We start from the raw sequence: 21,038 nt of genomic DNA on the forward strand, positions 1-21,038 counted from the left end.
CATCAGTGTTCCGCGTCTTGTGGAGTTCCAAGAGGCTTAATATTTAGAGGTTATGAATAAAGCCACATTTGTGTGACTTGGATTGGTTTCTTGTGTATCAGTTGGTCACTTTTGTGACTGAAGTTTACAAGAATAGTTGACCAAACACTAGACTAATATGTATCCACTAGAACAGTCTGTGATGCGAGGGACCATCCACGGTATACTGTCTCTGTAAATTTAGTTATAAAGAAACAATGACCACTGAACATTACATGTAAAACAAAGCATGGAAGTATAGGTATATACACGCTCAAAGATATGTATTTGGCTGTCAAAAGAGCAATACATGAGGCCTTCAATAACTACCACAGCAGAATATTATCAACAGATCCCTCAGAACATTTAAAAATAATCTGTTCATATGTTAAAGCTACCACTACTACCAGCGTTTGTGTTCAAACACTTATTGATGACACAGGAACTGAAAATGAGGATAACAAAGTAAAAAGAGAAACTCGGCTTTCATATTTGCCTTTACAAAACAAATATCTATAAGTAAGGCCCTTAAAGATGAGTGCTATAGATTTTAGTGTTCGTATAAATAAGAAACAGCTAAAAGCACCAACATTTCACAAATCTTCAGCCTTAGTGCAATCCCTATAAGGTTCTACATGAATCCCTTGACAAAAAACTATGCCCAATCATTGAAAGAAAGCACGGGTCTCTTCCATGTACATGAAGAGTAGGACAAGTGATACACAAAACAAACTTCCAATATCACTGGTATCCTGTGTTTTCTAGAATCTTAGGGAACCATTAAGTATGGTGTTCCCCTAGGCCAAGCCCATGGACCACTGATCCTCTAGTGAACATTAATAACCTACCAGCATCAGTAAATAACAAGGCAAATATAGTAACATTTGCTGATGTTACAAGTTTCTTGATCAAAGGCATGAAATCCTCAATGTAGATTACAGCTGAAACAATAATACAGCAAGTATAAAATGATTTACAGCAAGTAGTCTATCATTAATCCTTTCAAAAACAAATCTAATGCACTTTCAGACAGAAAATAACAAGCTACTGAAATAGATATCAATGGTTAGAAAATAATTGAAACTTCACATACAAGACTTTTAGGCATAGGAATAAATTATTATGGAGTGAACATACTGATCACCTGCTCAAGAGGCTAACCTCAGTTTCACCACATGTTCACAAGGAAATAATAATATTGTCATATTTCACATATTTCCACCCTCTAATCTCATGTGGTATAATATTCTGGGGAAATGCTGTAAATGTGGAAAACAGATTTTAAACTACAGAAATGAGCTGTGAGGCTAAACTTCAGTGTTATAAATTGGAGATCCTGTACACACTTATTCAAGACCCTTGGGACACTGACACTCACAAGTGAGTATATCTAGTATATCTACTCATTGATGATACTTGTAATAAATAACAAAAAATCTTTTCCAAACTAACTGGGACATGCACAGTCATGATACAAGGCAGAAGCAAAGCTTTCACAAAGATCCAATAACTCTCAAATATAGCATTCAGTCTGGAATAACAATTTATGATAAGTTTCCAATGAATTGACAATCCCCATATATTCAAGGGGAAACTGAAACAGTTTCTCATAAACCACACTGAAAGTAATTTAAATGAGTTTCTAGAGCTATAAGTTATATAAAAGATCTATCACATCATAAATGATACTGTAATAGTGTATGCTGTAATGAATCTTGCCTCCATGGAACTTTCATGCATCAACTGAAATGTTTGATTCCTTATAAATTTTGGCCACACCTGGTTTAATTTTCATACCAGGGTGTATACGTGGACAAGGAAAAAAAATTCCCGGATTTTTCCTGGATAAAAATACACTTTGTCCCAGATGAAAACACACTTTTTCCGTGTTATTAAGTGACAGTATATTTTCTTCGGAACTGTAAAACTTATCAATCCTTTGAATGGTTATGTTTTTATACAGGGGCGTAGAAATTCCCGGCACTTTAGAAAACGAAGCTCGTGGGAGAAAACTCCTTTTGGAAAGATTTTAAATGAGCAGCAACATGTACGCTGCATATTTTCGTATTACGAAAGTATAAACTCAAATTCAACCAATATCCCGCATTTTACATTCCGAACCATCGAAATCGAGATTGCGATGCGCTTTTGTAAGCCAGTCATAGCCCATGTCACGTGATCCCGACAGCGGATGAGAGCGGATATTCAGAGCATAGGACACGTGATGTGGTCAGCCAGCAGCAACATCGCTGTTAAGTAGCGCGGATACACAAACAAGGAAAATTAATGTTTTAAATAATATGCAGTGTTGCTACAAGAAAAGTAAAGCTTTCACATATAATATTGGTCTCTAAGGTTAATAAGCTGCAAGAGAAGCTAAGCTTTCATATATAATGTTGATATTTTTTGCGCGTATTACACTTTAAGTCATATCACGCAAATGTGCCAGTAAAATTTTTAGCGCAGTCCAGTGACTTGTCTTCAAAGTTTTCCACAAATAAATTAGCTACCGCAGAGGAGAGAGAGCTTCACGTAGCATTACATCAATTTGCCCATAATAACGACATGAATGTCTTATCTTCTGGGCTCGAAATACTTCTAAATAGCTCGTCATCAAACGCTCTGTGATTTAAGAAATTCATCGTACATTCTCGCACGTGATTCAACTTGTGTAAAAGGAAATTTACTTTGAAAGTAACGCTTTTCAAAACACCATTCGCAATATTTTCCCGCGACCTGTTACAAATAGGTTCGTTTCAGTAGTCGTCAGAGAGCGCCAGATAACAGGCGACACCGCCCTTTGGCAGCCGCTTCGATGCAGGAAGCCCGTATGTTCGTCCGTGTAAAACACTGAAAGATCTTACGAAAATCCGAAGCTCTTGCAGTATCCTCTGATGTCTCTTGTCTTTTATGACATAATGTAAGATCTTTCAGTGTTTTACACGGACGAACATACGGGCTTCCTGTGTCGAAGCGGCTGCCAAAGGGCGGTGTCGCCTGTTATCTGGCACATTTAAACTTCATACTTAAAGAGCACATTCATATGTCCAGATTCCCAATGAAGCAAGCCTTACCTGATATTAAGCTTTTCAGTGTGGGTTTCGGGATGTAAATTTTCTTGGAGTACCAGTACTGTATTAACTCATTTTTGATTCTTTGTTATGGCATAATGCCATATGTACTTGAAGATGAAAACGTGCACTTGAAATGCAGCGAGCAGTTGAAATTAGTCAATAATGTGGAGCTAAACACTTCGTTTCAAACACATTGACTGCCTCAGCGTAAAAGACTTCTAAAAACCAAATTTCTTTAGCAAACCGACAAAAATAACTTCATTGTTCTACAAGGCTATTAATGCATGGCTGTCAGAAAAGTGGAAATAAAATGAAATCTGAAACTAACAACGTATATTAGCCTGCTGTAATTATGTGAATGTATTTTAATTCACTTGATAACTCCTGGCCACAGAAATCCATTTTATTTTCATTTGACGTGAGCGTAAACGAACAGGAAACAGCATAATCACAATGTAAACACGGGTCACATGGAGACTACACACTTCCCCACTATAACTCAGACTGCTCTGAGCATCAGCGCCGGATCTACAATATTTCCGAACCGGAGGAGTCATACATAAAACATATATGTTCGAGGAAATGTTAAGACATGTTATTTGGTCTTAAGTGCCACCTCTCTTCGCACAGCATTCTTCTGTCGCATGTCACTGTATTTCGCTCCGTGGAATTGAAACGTGTATATTTTGTACTGGATGCCATCAAACTATATTCACTACAGTGGAAATTAAAATGTCCTGTGGTGTCTCTCCTGCTCCACTGTAATAGGGAGAACAAGAACTCTTCAGAAAATTTGCACTCTTTATTGCCTGTTAGCTGGTAAATTTCTATTTTGGGTGACATAAAATTAAACATAGGGTACGTAAAACCAGTAAAGACAAGAGACAAACAATAGAGAACACATTTCTTCAATCCTTAGCTCCTACCATTGTTTTCTCTCTAATCTTGCTACATGGCGTGCTTTCCTTTCTGTGAAAGAATCTATTACCTCATCAAAGTTCGTAAAACGTTTTGCTACATGAAAAAGCGAAATGTCGTTGACTAATACTGCGTAAGCTGTTAATACAAATAGTACTCAAGACTGGTGTGGTTTCTCGATTAGATTCCGTTTATTTTGTCAATGTCTGCTGGATGAAACAAAATAGGCCTTTTTAACACTGCAGAAATTGTAACACACACACACACAAAATAAACGAGACTGCTTTGGCACAAATGGTCATTTTTATAACACGGCAGAATGTAATTCACGAAGACCAACATAAAGTTCCTATTAGGCCTACTGCAAGCAAAAAGCTTTACGTTAGAAAACAGCTTCACATTTCATTCATACGCTCCAGTGTCTCGAGCACGAGTTCGAAAATGAGTAGTACGAGTTTTTTTATGTAAATTTGGAATCGTCATATTCTTATTTGTGTGATGTCCCCGTTTCTTCTCCTTCCTCGTTCCAACAGACAATCGTGCCATGACTAATTCTGGAACTATTCCTGCCTTTGTCAAAACTTATTCGCCGGTTAACTTCACTAACCCTGCCAGAATCACCGGTTTAGGTATCCCTGATTATTCTCCGGTTAGGCGTTGTTATGTTCGTACAAACCATTTTCCGCGCTACTTCCAGAATAGAACTTAAGCGGCTGCTAGACGGGGACTGTAAAACTAGCCCATACTAGTGTAGCGGCCTGGCCAAAAAGTTTCTAACAAAATTTCATTTTCCTGGATACTCCGAGAAGATAATACGTAATCTTTCTTAACTGTTATTCCTGTTAGTCGTTTATTTCCACTCTGGTAGTCTGAATCTATGGGTTTCCCTAGTAATTATAACAACGCTGATCATTCGCAAACCCAATCAACAACATAATCAGACAGTGATTGGCGTTCCCTCGTTCGGCTTTACTCCGCTCAGCTTGTATAGCCCGGTCCCCTTTTGCCTGCAGGAAAGTTTATTTCTAAATGCGACGAGGATTCCCCTGGCAGAGACATCACGAATACTATGCACCCATTCAAAAATCAACTTATGATTTTTTTATTTATTTAACTATGGGACCAAACTGCTGATGTCATCGGTCCCTAGGTTTACACACTACTTAATCTAACTTAAACTATCTTACGCTAAGGACAACAAATACACCCATGCCCGAGGGAGGATTCGAACCTCCGACGGAGGGAGCTGCGCGAACCGTGAAAAGTCCCCTCAGACCGCAAGGCTTATGATTCATTCAGAAATTAACTTACAGAGGGTGTGCAGAAACCAACATGGATGCGCATCAAAATCATATGAGTAATCGATAGACCAATGTGCGCTGGATGCTAGGCGCTTTGTAAAACAATGTTTTTTTCTCCTCAAGAATACGAATTTGGCGTTCCCCCTCTCTCATAGACCCGGCCCTCTGCGCATGCGTGAATCTGGCAGCTTGGGCGCGGCAGTAAAATTTTTCCCGCATGCCTCTAGCTGCTTGCTGCGACTGTTTACACAACCAACAGCCCCATTTCTGTAGCCAGAAACGGGAGTAGGTACTACTCATACGTCACTCAACTGCGCATGCGCATCAACCCGCTCGTAACTGCTAAAACGAATCTAAACAGTTGTGACGTCACGCTCATCGGAGGCAATTTGTTCTTAGGAAGCATTGCATAGTCTTCCTAAAGCCTATGACATTTTTTGCTGTTGGCAACCGCTTGTATGAGCACTGTGTTTTGTTGTTGTATATGGCACATTTCCATTGCGATTTATGTTTTATTTTCGTTTTTTTTTTTCTCGTTCACGTTTTATTGTTGCAGTATTATTCTGCAGTTGCGGGATACAGTAATATCCTTTGTTAGAGTATCCATTCATACCAGTCAAAACTACAAAAATTTAACTGCAAACTAAAACAACGAAAAATTCCCGGGGATTTCCCGGTTTTCTCCCGGATGAAAATATTCCCGGGTTTTTCCCGGATCTCCCGGTTGTCCCGGGTCGTATACATCCTGCATACTTAAATAATATATTCCGCATCTGAAGACATTTTTGAACATATCTGATTCCTAAAAGACTGTTTTCATGACAATATATTTTTTATTATTCATGTTGATCCATTTTGTAATAACGATCTTGAACCATGAAAATTAGTAACCACAAATGTCAACTTACATGATCTAAAAATTAATCTACAGTCAAGACAATATTATTATGCTTGAGTTTTTTACATAAACAAAATTTCTGTCTTCATTTATAATTTCTCTAATTTTAATACTGATAATTAAATTGATCATATAAAATTACAGGATGCTACTATTTTTCAATTTTTCATATTGTCAGAATTTGCAATCTTTGTTAGTAAATATTAGGTGTATAAATCTTCATATGGATAATTATTTCAAGAAAACAGTACTGAAAAACAATTTCAATTTACATAGATCTGCTAATACTAACTTACACAGCATCTTGTTCTAAAAGGTAATAAAAGCTGGGTCACCAAGCATGCCATGGGTTTAGCAACTACTGAATTTGGCATGTTACTCTCTGATCGACTATGTTCTTTGTCTAGCACATGAATGTTGCTCACTGTAATTTTAAGAAGTGCTGTTGTAAAAATTGTGTTTAGAACACAGCAATATATGAAGACTGTGTTTAAATGCAACATAATATTCCAGCTGCTTATTATATGGGAAACACTGAACCAAATATTCTAAAGGTTTATACTGGAACAAAGATGTCAATCCAGACACTGAGACTGACCTAGCAAGACAAGTAATATTTATCTGCTACTGTATTTGTTTCTGCTCTTATTTATTTATTGAATCACTATAAACAGTCAGTTCAACACAGTAAATTTTACTTTTTATTTATATCTAAAAACAAAGATGATGTGACTTACCAAACGAAAGCGCTGGCAGGTCGATAGACACATAAAGAAGACAAACATATACACAAAATTCAAGCTTTCGCAACCAATGGTTGCGTCGTCAGGAAAGAGGGAAGGAGAGGGAAAGACAAAAGGATGTGGGTTTTAAGGGAGAGGGTAAGGAGTCATTCCAATCCCGGGAGCGGAAAGACTTACCTTAGGGGCAAAAAAGGATGGGTATACACTCGCACACACACACATATCCATCCACACATATACAGACACAAGCAGACATATTCAAACCCACATCCTTTCGTCTTTCCCTCTCCTTCCCTCTTTCCTGCCGAAGCAACCGTTGGTTGCCAAAGCTTGAATTTTGTGTGTATGTTTGTGTGTCTATCGACCTGCCAGCGCTTTCGTTTGGTAAGTCATATCATCTTTGTTTTTAGATATATTTTTCCCACGTGGAATGTTTCCCTCTATTATATTCATATCATTACTTTTTATTTATTTGTCCTTTGAATCATTTTTGCACAAGACATGCACATGGCGATGCACAAACAAACAACTGATATTGGACAATTTGTAGCATGATATGATGGTTTGATGACATGAGGTGATGTGATAGAAATGTACAAGAATGATTTTACATAGTTATTGATTATTTTACTCCCATTACTCTCTCTCGTAACCACAAAACGCATGCCTAGTTGGCATAATTAAAGTAGAGAACACAATCTGCTTATTTTAGATGGTATAAACACAAAACTATTTTACATTTATTTTACAGTAATGTGTACTTCTTGTACAAAGTTCATTCCAGCAATTAACTTCACATTTCTCTTCACACACATGGGCCAAAAATTCAGCCACTGTGTAAAAGCAATGATCAAGCAGGAAGGTTTTCTGTGCCTTATTGAACAAAGGCAGAGACTTCCTGTCCCTTATTTCTGGTGGCAGACTGTTGTGTAGTTGGATGCCTTGGTTAAATGGTGAGTTTTGAAGGTGGAGATATGCATATTTTGAACACAGAGTTTAATTTTTTGTCTTGTACTATGATCATGGACATTCACATTTTTGTTGAATTTAGTGATATTACTTTTAACAAACTTTCATGTTTCAAATAGGTAGAGACTGCCAAGAGGAAGAAGTGAACTTTGGAAGAGAGGTCTACGGCTGCCAGTTGGCTTTAATGGGTGGGGAGAATGTCTTTGTTATGTGTGGAGTCTCCCCAGAAATGATACCATACAGCAGTACACTATGAAACTGCAAATATTAAGATGTGCAGACAGCCTCTGTGCTTTTGCAATTTGTGAGAATACGTAAGGCATTGCACACTTGATTCACCCTACGATTCAATTTGCTGATGTGTGTGTCCCACTTCAGGTTGTCCTGGACCTACAGGCCTAAAAATCTTGTTTCTGATGTGTGGGATAATACAGAGCAATGTAGTTCTATCAGGAATAAATTTTGTGGTTCTCAGGTGGAAGTTTAGGAAGATGGTTTTCTTTGTGTTAACTATCAGATTACTTCTGTCAAACCAATGACCCAGTTCATCTACACTTTCAGTTATGACCTCTTGCAGCTCATGGTCATTTCTACTGGTAAGGAGAATACTGATGTCATCTGCAAAGAGTGTACTGGTAGTGGCACTGATGTTATATAGTAAGTCATTAATGTAAAGAAGGAAGAGAGTTGGTCAAAGTATTGAACCTTGGGGCACAGCTTGTGTCACAGTAATAAGTTACAATATGTCCATGACCACTGTGTGTTACTGCTACTATTTGTTTCCTGTTTGAGATATATGCTCTGAACCAGTTCAGAGGGATGCCTCTGATGCCACATGAATGCAGTTTGTCAAGTAGAATATTGAGGTCTATGATGTCAAATGCCTTTGAAAAATCTATGAAGATCCCAATTGCTTTTTGCTTTTTATATAGAGCATATGCCAGACAGATGTGAGGTTCCTGAAGGGGGGCAGCAGCCTTTTCAGTAGTTGCAGGGGCAATGGTCTAGATGATTGACTGATCTGGCCTTGTAACACTACCCAAAACGGCCTTGCTGTGCTGGTACTGCGAATGGCTGAAAGCAAGGGGAAACTACAGCTGTAATTTATCCCAAGAGCATGCAGCTTTACTGTATGGTTAAATGATGATGGTGTCCTCTTGGGTAAAATATTCCGGAGGTAAAATAGTCCCCCATTCGGACCTCCAGGCGGGGACTACTCAGGAGGACTTAGTTATCAGGAGAAAGAAAACTAGTGTTCTTCAGATCAGAGCATGGAATGTCAGATCCCTTAATCGGGCAGGTAGGTTAGAAAATTTGAAAAGGGAAATGGATAGGTCTTAGTTAGATATAGTGGGAATTAGTGAAGTTTGGTGGCAGGGGAAACAAGACTTTTGGTCAGGTGAATACAGGGTTATAAATACAAAATCAAATAGGGATAATGCAGGAGTAGGTTTAATAATGAATAGGAAAATAGGAATGCAGGTAAGCTACTACAAACAGCATAGTGAACGCATTATTGTAGCCAAGATAGATGCGAAGCCCATGCCTACCACAGTAGTACAAGTTTATATGCCAACTAGATCCGCAGATGACGAAGAGATTGATGAAAAGTACGATGAGATAAAAGAAATTATTCAGATAGTGAAGGGAGACAAAAATTTAATAGTCATGGGTGACTGGAACTCAATAATAGGAAAAGGAAGAGAAGGAAACGTAGTAGGTGAATATGGAATAGGAGTAAGGAATGAAAGAGGAAGCCACCTGGTAGAATTTTGCACAGAGCATAACTTAATCACAGATAACACTTGGTTCAAGAATCATTAAAAAAATTGTATGCATGGAAGAAGCCTGGAGATACTGGAAGGTCTCAGATAGATTATATAATGGTAACAGAGATTCAGGAACCAGGTTTTAAATTGTAAGAGAACCACTTGCTTGAACATCAAGAGCTCAGATGGAAACCCAGTTCTAAGCAAATGAGGGAAAACAGAAAGCTGGAAGGAGTATATAAAGGGTCTATACAAGGGCTATGTTCTTGAGAACAATATTATAGAAATGGAAGAGAATGTAGATGAAGATGAAATAGGAAATATGATACTGCGTGACAGAGCAATGAAAGATCAGGGGCAGATGTGGACTCTGACCACACTCTATTGGTTATGAACGGTAGATTAAAACTGAAGAAACTGCAAAAAGGTGGGAATTTGAGAAGATGGGACCTAAATAAACTTAAAGAACCAGAGGTTGTAGAGAACTTCAGGGAGAGCATTAGGGAACGATTGACAAGAATGGGGAAAGAAATACACTCCTGGAAATTGAAATAAGAACACCGTGAATTCATTGTCCCAGGAAGGGGAAACTTTATTGATACATCACATGATCACACAACAGAACCACAGGCACATAGACACAGGCAACAGAGCATGCACAATGTCGGCACTAGTACAGTGTATATCCACTTTTCGCAGCAATGCAGGCTGCTATTCTCCCATGGAGACGATCGTAGAGATGCTGGATGTAGTCCTGTGGAACGGCTTGCCATGCCATTTCCACCTGGCGCCTCAGTTGGACCAGCGTTCGTGCTGGACGTGCAGACCGTGTGAGACGACGCTTCATCCAGTCCCAAACATGCTCAATGGGGGACAGATCCGGAGATCTTGCTGGCCAGGGTAGTTGACTTACACCTTCTAGAGCACGTTGGGTGGCACGGGATACATGCGGACGTGCATTGTCCTGTTGGAACAGCAAGTTCCCTTGCCGGTCTAGGAATGGTAGAACGATGGGTTCGATGACGGCTTGGATGTACCGTGCACTATTCAGTGTCCCCTTGACGATCACCAGTGGTGTACGGCCAGTGTAGGAGATCGCTCCCCACACCATGATGCCGGGTGTTGCCCTGTGTGCCTCGGTCGTATGCAGTCCTGATTGTGGCGCTCACCTGCACGGCGCCAAACACGCATACGACCATCATTGGCACCAAGGCACAAGCGACTCTCATCGCTGAAGACGACACGTCTCCATTCGTCCCTCCATTCACGCCTGTCGCGACACCACTGGAGGCGGGCTGCACGATGTTGGGGCGTGAGCGGAAGACGGCCTAACGGTGTGCGGGACCGTAGCCCAGCTTCATGGAGACGGTTGCGAATGGTCCTCGCCGATACCCCAGGAGCAACAGTGTCCCTAATTTGCTGGGAAGTGGCGGTGCGGTCCCCTACGGCACTGCGTAGGATCCTACGGTCTTGGCGTGCATCCGTGCATCGCTGCGGTCCGGTCCCAGGTCGACGGGCACGTGCACCTTCCGCCGACCACTGGCGACAACATCGATGTACTGTGGAGACCTCACGCCCCACGTGTTGAGCAATTCGGCGGTACGTCCACCCGGCCTCCCGCATGCCCACTATACGCCCTCGCTCAAAGTCCGTCACCTGCACATACGGTTCACGTCCACGCTGTCGCGGCATGCTACCAGTGTTAAAGACTGCGATGGAGCTCCGTATGCCACGGCAACCTGGCGGACACTGACGGCGGCGGTGCACAAATGCTGCGCAGCTAGCGCCATTCGACGGCCAACACCGCGGGTCCTGGTGTGTCCGCTGTGCCGTGCGTGTGATCATTGCTTGTACAGCCCTCTCGCAGTGTCCGGAGCAAGTATGGTGGGTCTGACACACCGGTGTCAATGTGTTCTTTTTTCCATTTCCAGGAGTGTACATTAGAAGAAGAATGGGTAGACTTGACAGATGAAATAGTGAAGGTAGCAGAGGATCAAGTAGGTAAAAAGACAAGGGCTAATAGAAATCCTTGGGTTACAGAAGAGATATTGAATTTAATTGATGAAAGAAGAAAATATAAAAATGCAGTAAATGAAGCAGGCAAAAAGGAATGCAAACGTCTCAAAAATGAGATCGACAGGAAGTGCAAAATGGCTAAGCAGGGATGGCTAGAGGACAGATGTAAGGATGTAGAGATGCATATCACTAGGTAAGATAGATACCGCCTACAGGAATTAAAGAGACCTTTGGAGAAAAGAGAACCACTTGCATGAACATCAAGAGCTCAGATGGAAACCCAGTTCTAAGCAAATGAGGGAAAACAGAAAGCTGGAAGGAGTATATAAAGGGTCTATACAAGGGCAATGTTCTTGAGAACAATATTATAGAAATGGAAGAGAATGGAGATGAAGATGAAATAGGAAATATGATACTGTGTGACAGAGCAATGAAAGATCTAAGTCGAAACAAGGCCCCGTGAGTAGGCAACATTCCATTAGAGCTACTGACAGCCTTGGGAGAGCCAGATGTATGAGACAGAGCAAGATGTATTAGACAGGCAAAATACCCTCAGACTTCAAGAAGAATATAATAATTTCAATCCAAAAGAAAGCAGGTGTTGACAGATGTGAAAATTACCGAACTATAAGTTTAATAAGCCACAGCTGCAAAATACTAACACGAATTCTTTACAGATGAATGGAAAAACTGGTAGAAGCCGACCTCGGGGAAGATCAGTTTGGATTCCATAGAAATGCTGGAACATGTGAGGCAATACTGACCCTACAACTTATCTTAGAAAATAGACTAAGGAAAGGCAAACCTACTTTTCTAGCATTTGTAGACTTAGAGAAAGCTTTTGACAATGTTGATTGGAATACTCTCTTTCAAATTCTGAAGGTGGCAGGGATAAAATACAGGGAGCGAAGGCTATTTACAATTTGTACAGAAACCAGACGGCAGTTATATGAGTCAAGGGGCATGAAAGGGAAACAGTGGTTGGGAAGGGAGTGAGACAGGGTTGTAGCCTATCCCTGATGTTATTCAATCTGTATATTGAGCAAGCGGTAAAGAAAACAAAAGAAAAATTCACAGTAGGAATTAAAATCCATGGAGAAGAAATAAAAACTTTGAGATTCGCTGATGACATTGTAATTCTGTCAGAAACTGCAAAGGACCTGGAAGAGCAGTTGAATGGAATGGACAGTCTCTTGAAAGGAAGATATAAGATGAACATCAACAAAAGCAAAACGAGGACAATGGAATGTAGTCAAATTAAATCTGGTGATGCTGCCGTAATTAGTTTAGGAAATGAGACGCTTAAAGTAGTAAATGAGTTTTGCTATTTGGGGAGCAAAATAACTGATGGTCAAGTAGAGAGAACATAAAACGTAGACTGGCAATGGCAAGGAAAGCGTTTCTGAAGAAGAGAAATTTGTTAACATCGAATATAAATTTAAGTGCCAGGAAGTTGTTTCTGAAAGTATTTGTATGGAGTGTAGCCATGTATGGAAGTGAAATGTGGATGATAAATAGTTTAGACAAGAAGAGAATAGAGGCTTGTGAAATGTGGTGCTACAGAATAATGCTGAAGATTAGAAGGGTAGATCACATAACTAATGAGGAGGTATTGAATAGAATTGGAGAGAAGAGAAATTTGTGGCACAACTTGACTAGAAGAAGGGATCGGTTGGTAGGGCATATTCTGAGACATCAAGGGGTCACCAATTTAGTATTGGAGGGCAGCATGGAGGGTAAAAATTGTAGAGGAAGACCAAGAGATGAATACACTAAACAGATTGAGAAGGATGTAGGTTGTGGCAGGTACTGGGAGATGAAGAGCTTGCACAGTATAGAGTAGCATGGAGAGCTGCATCAAACCAGACTCTGGACTGAAGAGCACAACAACATAGAGCATGTACCTATTGTGGATTTATTTTTCCTTCAACCACACTGAGTTTCTGAGAGGGTTCTTTTCTAGAAAGTTTATTAATCTTTGATAGAATAGTCTCTCCAGAAGCTTAACACATGTGACAATGATATAGGTTTGTAGTATTCCACATTATTTTTCTCACCTTTATTAAAGACTGGAATAACTTTTGCTACTTTCATACAATCAGAAAATGGACCTGTCATCAGGGATGTGTTGTACACATTAGTGAGGGGACAGCTATTTTATTGATGCAATTCTTTAAGATGAAACCTGGAATGTCATTGATTCCAGATGATAATTTGTTTCTAAGGCTCCTTGTGCTTAATATAATTTTGTCAAAAGTAGTTTCCCAGAAGAATATGGAGTCTACAGAAGATTTTTGTATTTTGGTTTATCTACTGTATGTAGATGTGGGACTTTCCTTACTTTGTAGTAGTTGCTTTACAGTACTGCCATGGTAATTGTATTTACAAGTTCTTGTGGATTAGTTAATAGGAATAGTTGTAGGTCAGTGTTGTATTTTCACATTCACAGGGCAGTTGATCTGTTTCATTTATTATGATATTCCACACTGCCTTGTCTTTGTTTGAGGATGCTGCCACATTGTTGTCATTTGCCATTTGTCTGGCTTATGCTATGACTGTTTTTAAAAGGGTTCTGACATGTTGCGTAATATATCTCTCTTGGGAGGGGGCAGATTGTCATTTTTTAAGTATTTCAACAGGTCTCCCTTCCTTCGGCAGGAAATGTCTATGAAACATAAGTAGAATGGAGCGTTACTGTAATATATAGCATTGTATACTTTCTACATATATTGTTGTTTTTTCTTGAAACCTTTAGAGTAATGTCATATACTTTTTACGTTTATTGCTTGTAGTATTGTCAATTTTCTTCTCTTTCCCTCCATGTAATATTGTATTCTTCAACTCGTTCCACTTAAAAGGACAGTCTTTGTACAGTGTTAATTTAAGATCAAGGTGGAATATATCCAAGAAGGAGGATTTTTTCTATCCCCCTCTGAGAAAAGAAGAAACTTAGCATCACCAAACAAGTTAAAGATAGCATCATCAAATAAGTTAAAGATACACCATAAAACTTGCAAAGGACTCCATCAGCAAATTGTAGTAAATAAGGTAAAGTCTGAAGCTCCTCATCAATGTATAAAAAAATTAAACAAAAAAATTCTTGATCTAAAAGTATACATCCATAATGTACAAGGGCTCAAAACCAAACTTAATGACTTAGAAATTTTGTTATCAAGTGCAAGTGAACTGTCAGATACACAGATATTATTTATTAATGAACATTTCATGAGATCTTTTAAAATAGAAAGTGTTGTGATACCAAATTTTAAACTCGTAGGTCACTTCTCAAGAACATCTTACAAAGGTGGAGGTAGTTGCATATTTGTAAAAGACAACATTACTGCTACACCTCTTGATATTTGCAATTCGTATAGTATTGAAAAAGATATAGAACTGTCAGGTGTAGAGCTTACAGATCTAAATGTTTATATAATAGCACTTTACAGGTCACCCTCTGGTAACATAGGGACTTTCTACAAAAATCTAGCACCAGTAATAGAAAATCTAAGTAAAAGAAAATCATATAGTGTTCTAATATGTGGTGACTATAATATAGATTTTCTCTCAGAAAACTCTAGCCATCTAAGCATTAAAAATTTTATGAACAGCTACAACCTAGACCTAATGGTCAACACTCCAACCAGGATAACAAATCACACTACCACTTGTCTGGATCAAGTAGCAAGCAACATAAATTGTACTGTATCCTCCGTCAAACTAGAATTTTCAGACCACAATGCATTAATTATGCAGGTCTGGTTGCAAAATAACAGTCACAAACACAATAAAATCACTGTACAGGGGAGAAACTTCAATAAAACCCACATACATACTTTCCTCTTTGATGTACAAAATGAAAACTGGCAAAATGTATATGAGGCTCAAACAGTAGACAGCAAATATGAAGCATTCTTGGATATTTTCTGTTCTTATTTTAATTGCCACTTTCCCTTACAAACAAAATGTATCAACAAAGATAGAAAACTCTCCAGCTGGATCACCCCAGGAATCATTAGATCATCACAAAGAAAAAGAGAACTTTTTTACATTAGCAAATCCAAACTAGGCAGTAGTGAAGCATTTAAGTCATACTTTACTCTACATAAAAATATATTAAGGAACGTAGTAAACACAGCCAAAAAGCCACAGAATGATAACTACCTCAAATTGTTATCAAATAAGAGCAAAAGCATGTGGCAACTTATTAATATGAATACTAATAGAGGAAAACAACTACAAAGTGATATTACCTTAAAAATAAATGGAAAATTAGTCTCCAGTGGGAAAGAAACAGCAGAGGAATTCAATAACTACTTTACAGAAACAGTAGAAAACCTGGCTGACCATCTTAAAAATAACTGTCCCTTACAACTAGAACCAAACTTATGCTCTGAGACTCTATTTTTAAGGCCTACATCTGAAATTGAAATAGAAAAGACACTTCATAACAAAATTAAAAAAAAAAATCATCTGCTGGACAAGATCAAATTCCATGCTTCCTCCTTCATAATTGCAAGAACTTTATCAGTAAACCCCTAGCCCACATAATAAACTTCTCATTCCTGAATGGTGCATTTCCTGGTATGCTCACAATTGCAAAAATTATACCTGTCCACAAAAATGGAAGCAAAGAGGATCCCAGTAATTATCGAGCCATTGCACTGCTTTGAACTTTTAGTAAAGTATTTGAATATATAATGGCCACCAGAATCATGTCCTTTCTAGACAAAGAAAATATCCTGTCACCTGCTCAGTTCGGCTTCCAAAGTAAGAAAGCTACAACTGACACAATACAAGAATTTCTAGATCATGCACTGGAGCTTGTGGACAAAAAACTCCCAGCCATAGGTATCTTCCTAGATCTAACAAAGGCCTTCGACATAGTTAATCATAGTATACTTTTGCAAAAGATGCATTCCTATGGAATAAGAGGAAATGCCTATGACTGGTTTAAAAGCTATCTGGAAGATCGACAGCAGTATCTCGAATTAAATGAAACTAAGCTGTCAGGTACAGCTAGCACTGTACATTCCTCCATACATACCATAAAGCAAGGCGTTCCCCGAGGCTCCGCCCTGGGCCCCTTGCTGTTCTTACTTTACATAAATGACCTTCCTCACAGCCTATCAGGCACTAAAACCCTTTTGTTAGCTGATGACACCTCTGTACTCATATCTGCGCCTGAACAAATTCTCCAATCTAATATAGATAGGACCACAGATCAAATAAGTCGATAGTTTCAAAGTAACAGGCTGCTTCTTAATGCAAAAAAGACAATTGGAATAACCTTCCACACTGCCCAAAATAGAAATCCATTACTACCAACTATATCACTGGAAAAAAATAATGTTAAACTTGAAAATGAAATAAAATTTTTGGGGGTCAATATTACTGATACACTCACATGAAAAAGGCACATTGACGTTACCAGCACAAAACTTAGTAAAGTATGCTTCATGATTAGATCAATAAGGAACATCACTAACACAAGTACCCTAACCACAATGTACCATGCACTCTTTCACTCTGTACTTAACTACAGAATCATCTTCTGGGGCCAAAATTCTGAATCAATTAAGATATTCAAACTGCAAAAGACAATAGTCCGAACAATTATGTTCAAAAAACAAAGAGACACTTATAAACCATTATTTAAGAAACTAAACATTTTGCCCCTCCCATGCCAATACATACTGGAATTATTATTCTTTACCAAAAAAAGTATCAACAAAATTAGCAAAAATATGGATTACCACGATTATGACACAAGAACAAAAACCTCTGTAAGAATACTTCCCCACTCAACAAAAACTGTACAGTGATGGTGTCAAGTGCATGGGAATAAAATTATATAACCATCCTCCAACTTTTATACAAGAAATCCAAGAAATAAATAAATTCAAACAGACGGTGAAATCTCTTTTAATAAAAGACTGCTTTTATACCATCCAGGAATATTTGGAATCAAAATTGTCTTAATGCATGATAATGTATCAAAGCTGAATGTTATTAAGTCAATTTTGCAACATCATGTAACAATTCTCTGTAAAGCTGTAACTTTAAGTAACATAATTGGTAGGTAATGTAAAATAATCATTCTTCTGTGTTCTTGTTTACTGTTTTAGACTCCTGTAAACTGTATATTTGTATTGACTTATGCCATATCAGTTGTACAAGCCATTGTACTGATTTGATCTACGGGACAAATAAATAATAAATTAATTAATTAATTAAAAACTAAATCAGGTCAAAACATATTATGAGCTCAAATATAGTCAGATATCTCAAACAGGATGACCTCCTCCATACCATCAGTATTAAAAATGTAATCGTGTCAACCATGGCCGGAGGCAGTGTAGTTCAACTGTATATTGAAAAGCTGCATTGTGCATAAAAATATATTCGATTTCAATATCTATCATGCCATTTTCACGTAATAGAACACTTAATGAGCAAATACAATCTCACAGTTGAATAAATAGCACAAAATATTCAAGAGCCAGGGAACTAAACTAGGTATCCTCAGTGGAGAATGTGTAGGATCAGAAGTTCTTCTGGTCTTTAACTTCAATTATAATAACACATAACTGCATTGTTTATTTTATGATATTGTGTCTTACAATTTTGTTCCTTAAATCACTAAAACACTTACTACCACAATGATTATCTGCACTAATTGTAATATGTAACTGGGTTTCTGTTTGTTCCAGTTAGCTTCTGAAACATTATGCTTTCTCATATATCATGATATCATAAATTAACCAACATTAACCAACTATCATGCAAGACATTACGATTCTTTAAATTCAAAGGAGAGGGTAATCAGAATAAGCGGAAACTGTTTTTTTGGCAGAGCCATTGGAGTTTTTATAATACACATCTGGACAGATCCACGTACAGTTGTGTGTACAACATTTGTAGTAACTAAGAGTAAAACATTTTGGCACTGTAGATTAACACACCTGCATTGCAAGTCTCTTCAGCTGTGCATTTCTTCTAACAGATTCAATGTCACCAACAGCCAAACCAATGAGCAAGTTCATCAGCAGAATTGGCATCAGCACCATAAACAGCCCCAAGATGATAAATGTTGGAAGTGGATACGGCAAGAAAGTTTCTTCATTGAGATAATATGGTCGAACATATGTTCCAAGAAAATCAATTTCACCTAACATCATGGAAAATGTTCTAATTAAAGACATTGGAACATTTCTGAAAGATAGATGTGCTCCCTGTAATTAGATGATGAAAGTGGCATTAATAATTTAATATTTGTGATACATTTAATGTGCTAGGGTATTATTTCAATAACATTATCAGCTTGGAAACTTACCTCTGAAAGTAGTATATAAAATGCAAGACCAAATGCAATTATCAGTATTGAGAAGACAATAAGTACTTTAATGAGTGTCTGAAGTATTTCCAGAAACATAACAACATATATCCCCACTTGATCAAATCTGTTGGTAAAAAAAAAAAGAAAAGTTATTATTTAAGACTAACAACTCTTACTAAATAGCATAACATTTACTCTGAAAAACAGTTTTACAAATATGTACAAACTGAATTTATAAATTTAACATCTGTGTTAAATCAAACCACTAACTTCTGTCAATAACTCGGAAATTCAGCACTATCATCCACAATGATCTGTAAGAAGACATGTGGTATTGTTGCTTTCCAGCAACCTGTGTGTTACGTGTCACATGCATAAGGAGTGCATGTTGAATTCAAGTTTCAAGTGGGATGAACTAAAGATACAGATTTCTTGCATCACATACTAGCAAAAAGAGTAGAAAAATAAAGTGTTAATGTGCTGTTGTCAGAGAAGTCACTAGAGAGGGAGCACGAACTCATATTGTATAAGGATGTTGCAATGAATGAAACACTGTAGAAACAACTTTCACTAAGGATTGCATTGCAATAGGTGGAATGTGAACAAAAAACCCTTCTGGTCTGTGATCTTTGTGTGAATTTTGCACTTTGTGTGGATTGGATGTACAGATGCAGAGCACAGATTTATTTCCAAGAGCATAGTAGGAAGATATATACAGCATAATAGAGAAGAGAGAGAAATCATGTTTAAGGTACAGTTTGTGAAATAGACTAACAGTGATGAAGATGCACATTTAAGAGTTCTCTTTAAAAATGCAGGTTTTATGGTAAGAGGAATGGGAGAAGTTTTGGTATCATTGGGAGAACCTGAAGCAGGCTTGAGCAAACATGGTCAACTGGAGGAGAAATTAATTAGAACATCAGATTATCCTGCAAGTATGATGGAGTTCCACATTCAGTAATTTGAGAAGTATTCCCCTACTGTAATAAGGAATCTGTAATTAAAAAGGTATATAATGTGAACAAAGAGAATGAATAATTTTGTATCAGATAATATCCCATCCTTTGGCCCAGCCAGCTGACATTAACTGAAACATCAAAAGAATGCAGGACACTGGACTGATCTGATAGTCCTTACTAGAACCTACCACATGTTGTGAGTAATGAGTTGACAATGCTTCATCACCAACTCCCATACTACCAAGGGGATAAATTACAAGGTGCAGTAGAAGAAAATGAAGATGCAAAATAGGAGGAGGAGGAGGAGAAGAAGGAGAAGAAGAAGAAGAAGGACAACAACAAAAACAGAGAGCAAAAGCAGAAGGGAAGAACTGTCTGAGGAAAGAGAAGCATGGTGCAAAAGAAAAGAAAGCATAAAGAAAAGAGGAGGAAAGAAAATGGGAGAGGGACACTGCAGAAGAAAATAAGAATGCAGAAAAAGTAAAAAAGAAGAAAAAAAACTATATCTGCTTATCAAATTGGTGCAGAAAGAGGAAGAAAGAAAATAGAAAAAGGCATGGGCAGGAGAAAGCAAAGTGATGGAAATAGAATATAAGAAAGAAGAAAGATATATCAACTGAACAAAAGTAGGTGTGCCAAAATGTACTTTATTTCATGCACATTTTTTGGGGAACCATTAGGCATGCATCAATTGAAGAATATCAATAAATATTACCATCATGACTTTACAATCATAAAATGGACATCTCACAGTTTGGTGGCAATTTGAATGAAGAAAAGATGATTTCATGGTATCAGTAAATTGAAACGAGGACTCCAGTGACGTGAAGATTTTGAAATGGACTTATAGGAAATATTTTTTGCTAGCAAGTAACAGTGACAGAGAAAATAAATCATTGGGTTTATAATATTTTGTCTATTGTTATAGAGATAGAGCTGAAGCAATGACTTCATGTTATACTGGATAGTGATGTTCATATTGTAAATATGAGTGAATAAACTTACAAAGTTTTCAGAACAGAGTACATTGCAATTAA

The 21,038-nt window shown here is 38.0% G+C and overlaps 1 protein-coding gene across 1 annotated transcript in view; it reads right to left on the reverse strand.

Moving 5' to 3' along the window:
• LOC126258163 (transient receptor potential cation channel subfamily A member 1) overlaps positions 1-21,038 on the reverse strand; it is a 441,338-nt gene that overhangs the window by 44,867 nt on the left and 375,433 nt on the right. The window contains exons 17-18 of the mRNA XM_049955623.1: positions 19,040-19,166; positions 18,669-18,938 (exon numbers count right to left, since the gene is read on the reverse strand). Coding sequence (XP_049811580.1) covers positions 18,669-18,938; positions 19,040-19,166 — 397 coding nt within the window. The remainder of the gene's footprint in view (positions 1-18,668; positions 18,939-19,039; positions 19,167-21,038) is intronic.

The sequence above is a fragment of the Schistocerca nitens genome, chromosome 1, assembly GCF_023898315.1.
Source record: "Schistocerca nitens isolate TAMUIC-IGC-003100 chromosome 1, iqSchNite1.1, whole genome shotgun sequence".
Classification (NCBI taxonomy): domain Eukaryota; kingdom Metazoa; phylum Arthropoda; class Insecta; order Orthoptera; family Acrididae; genus Schistocerca; species Schistocerca nitens.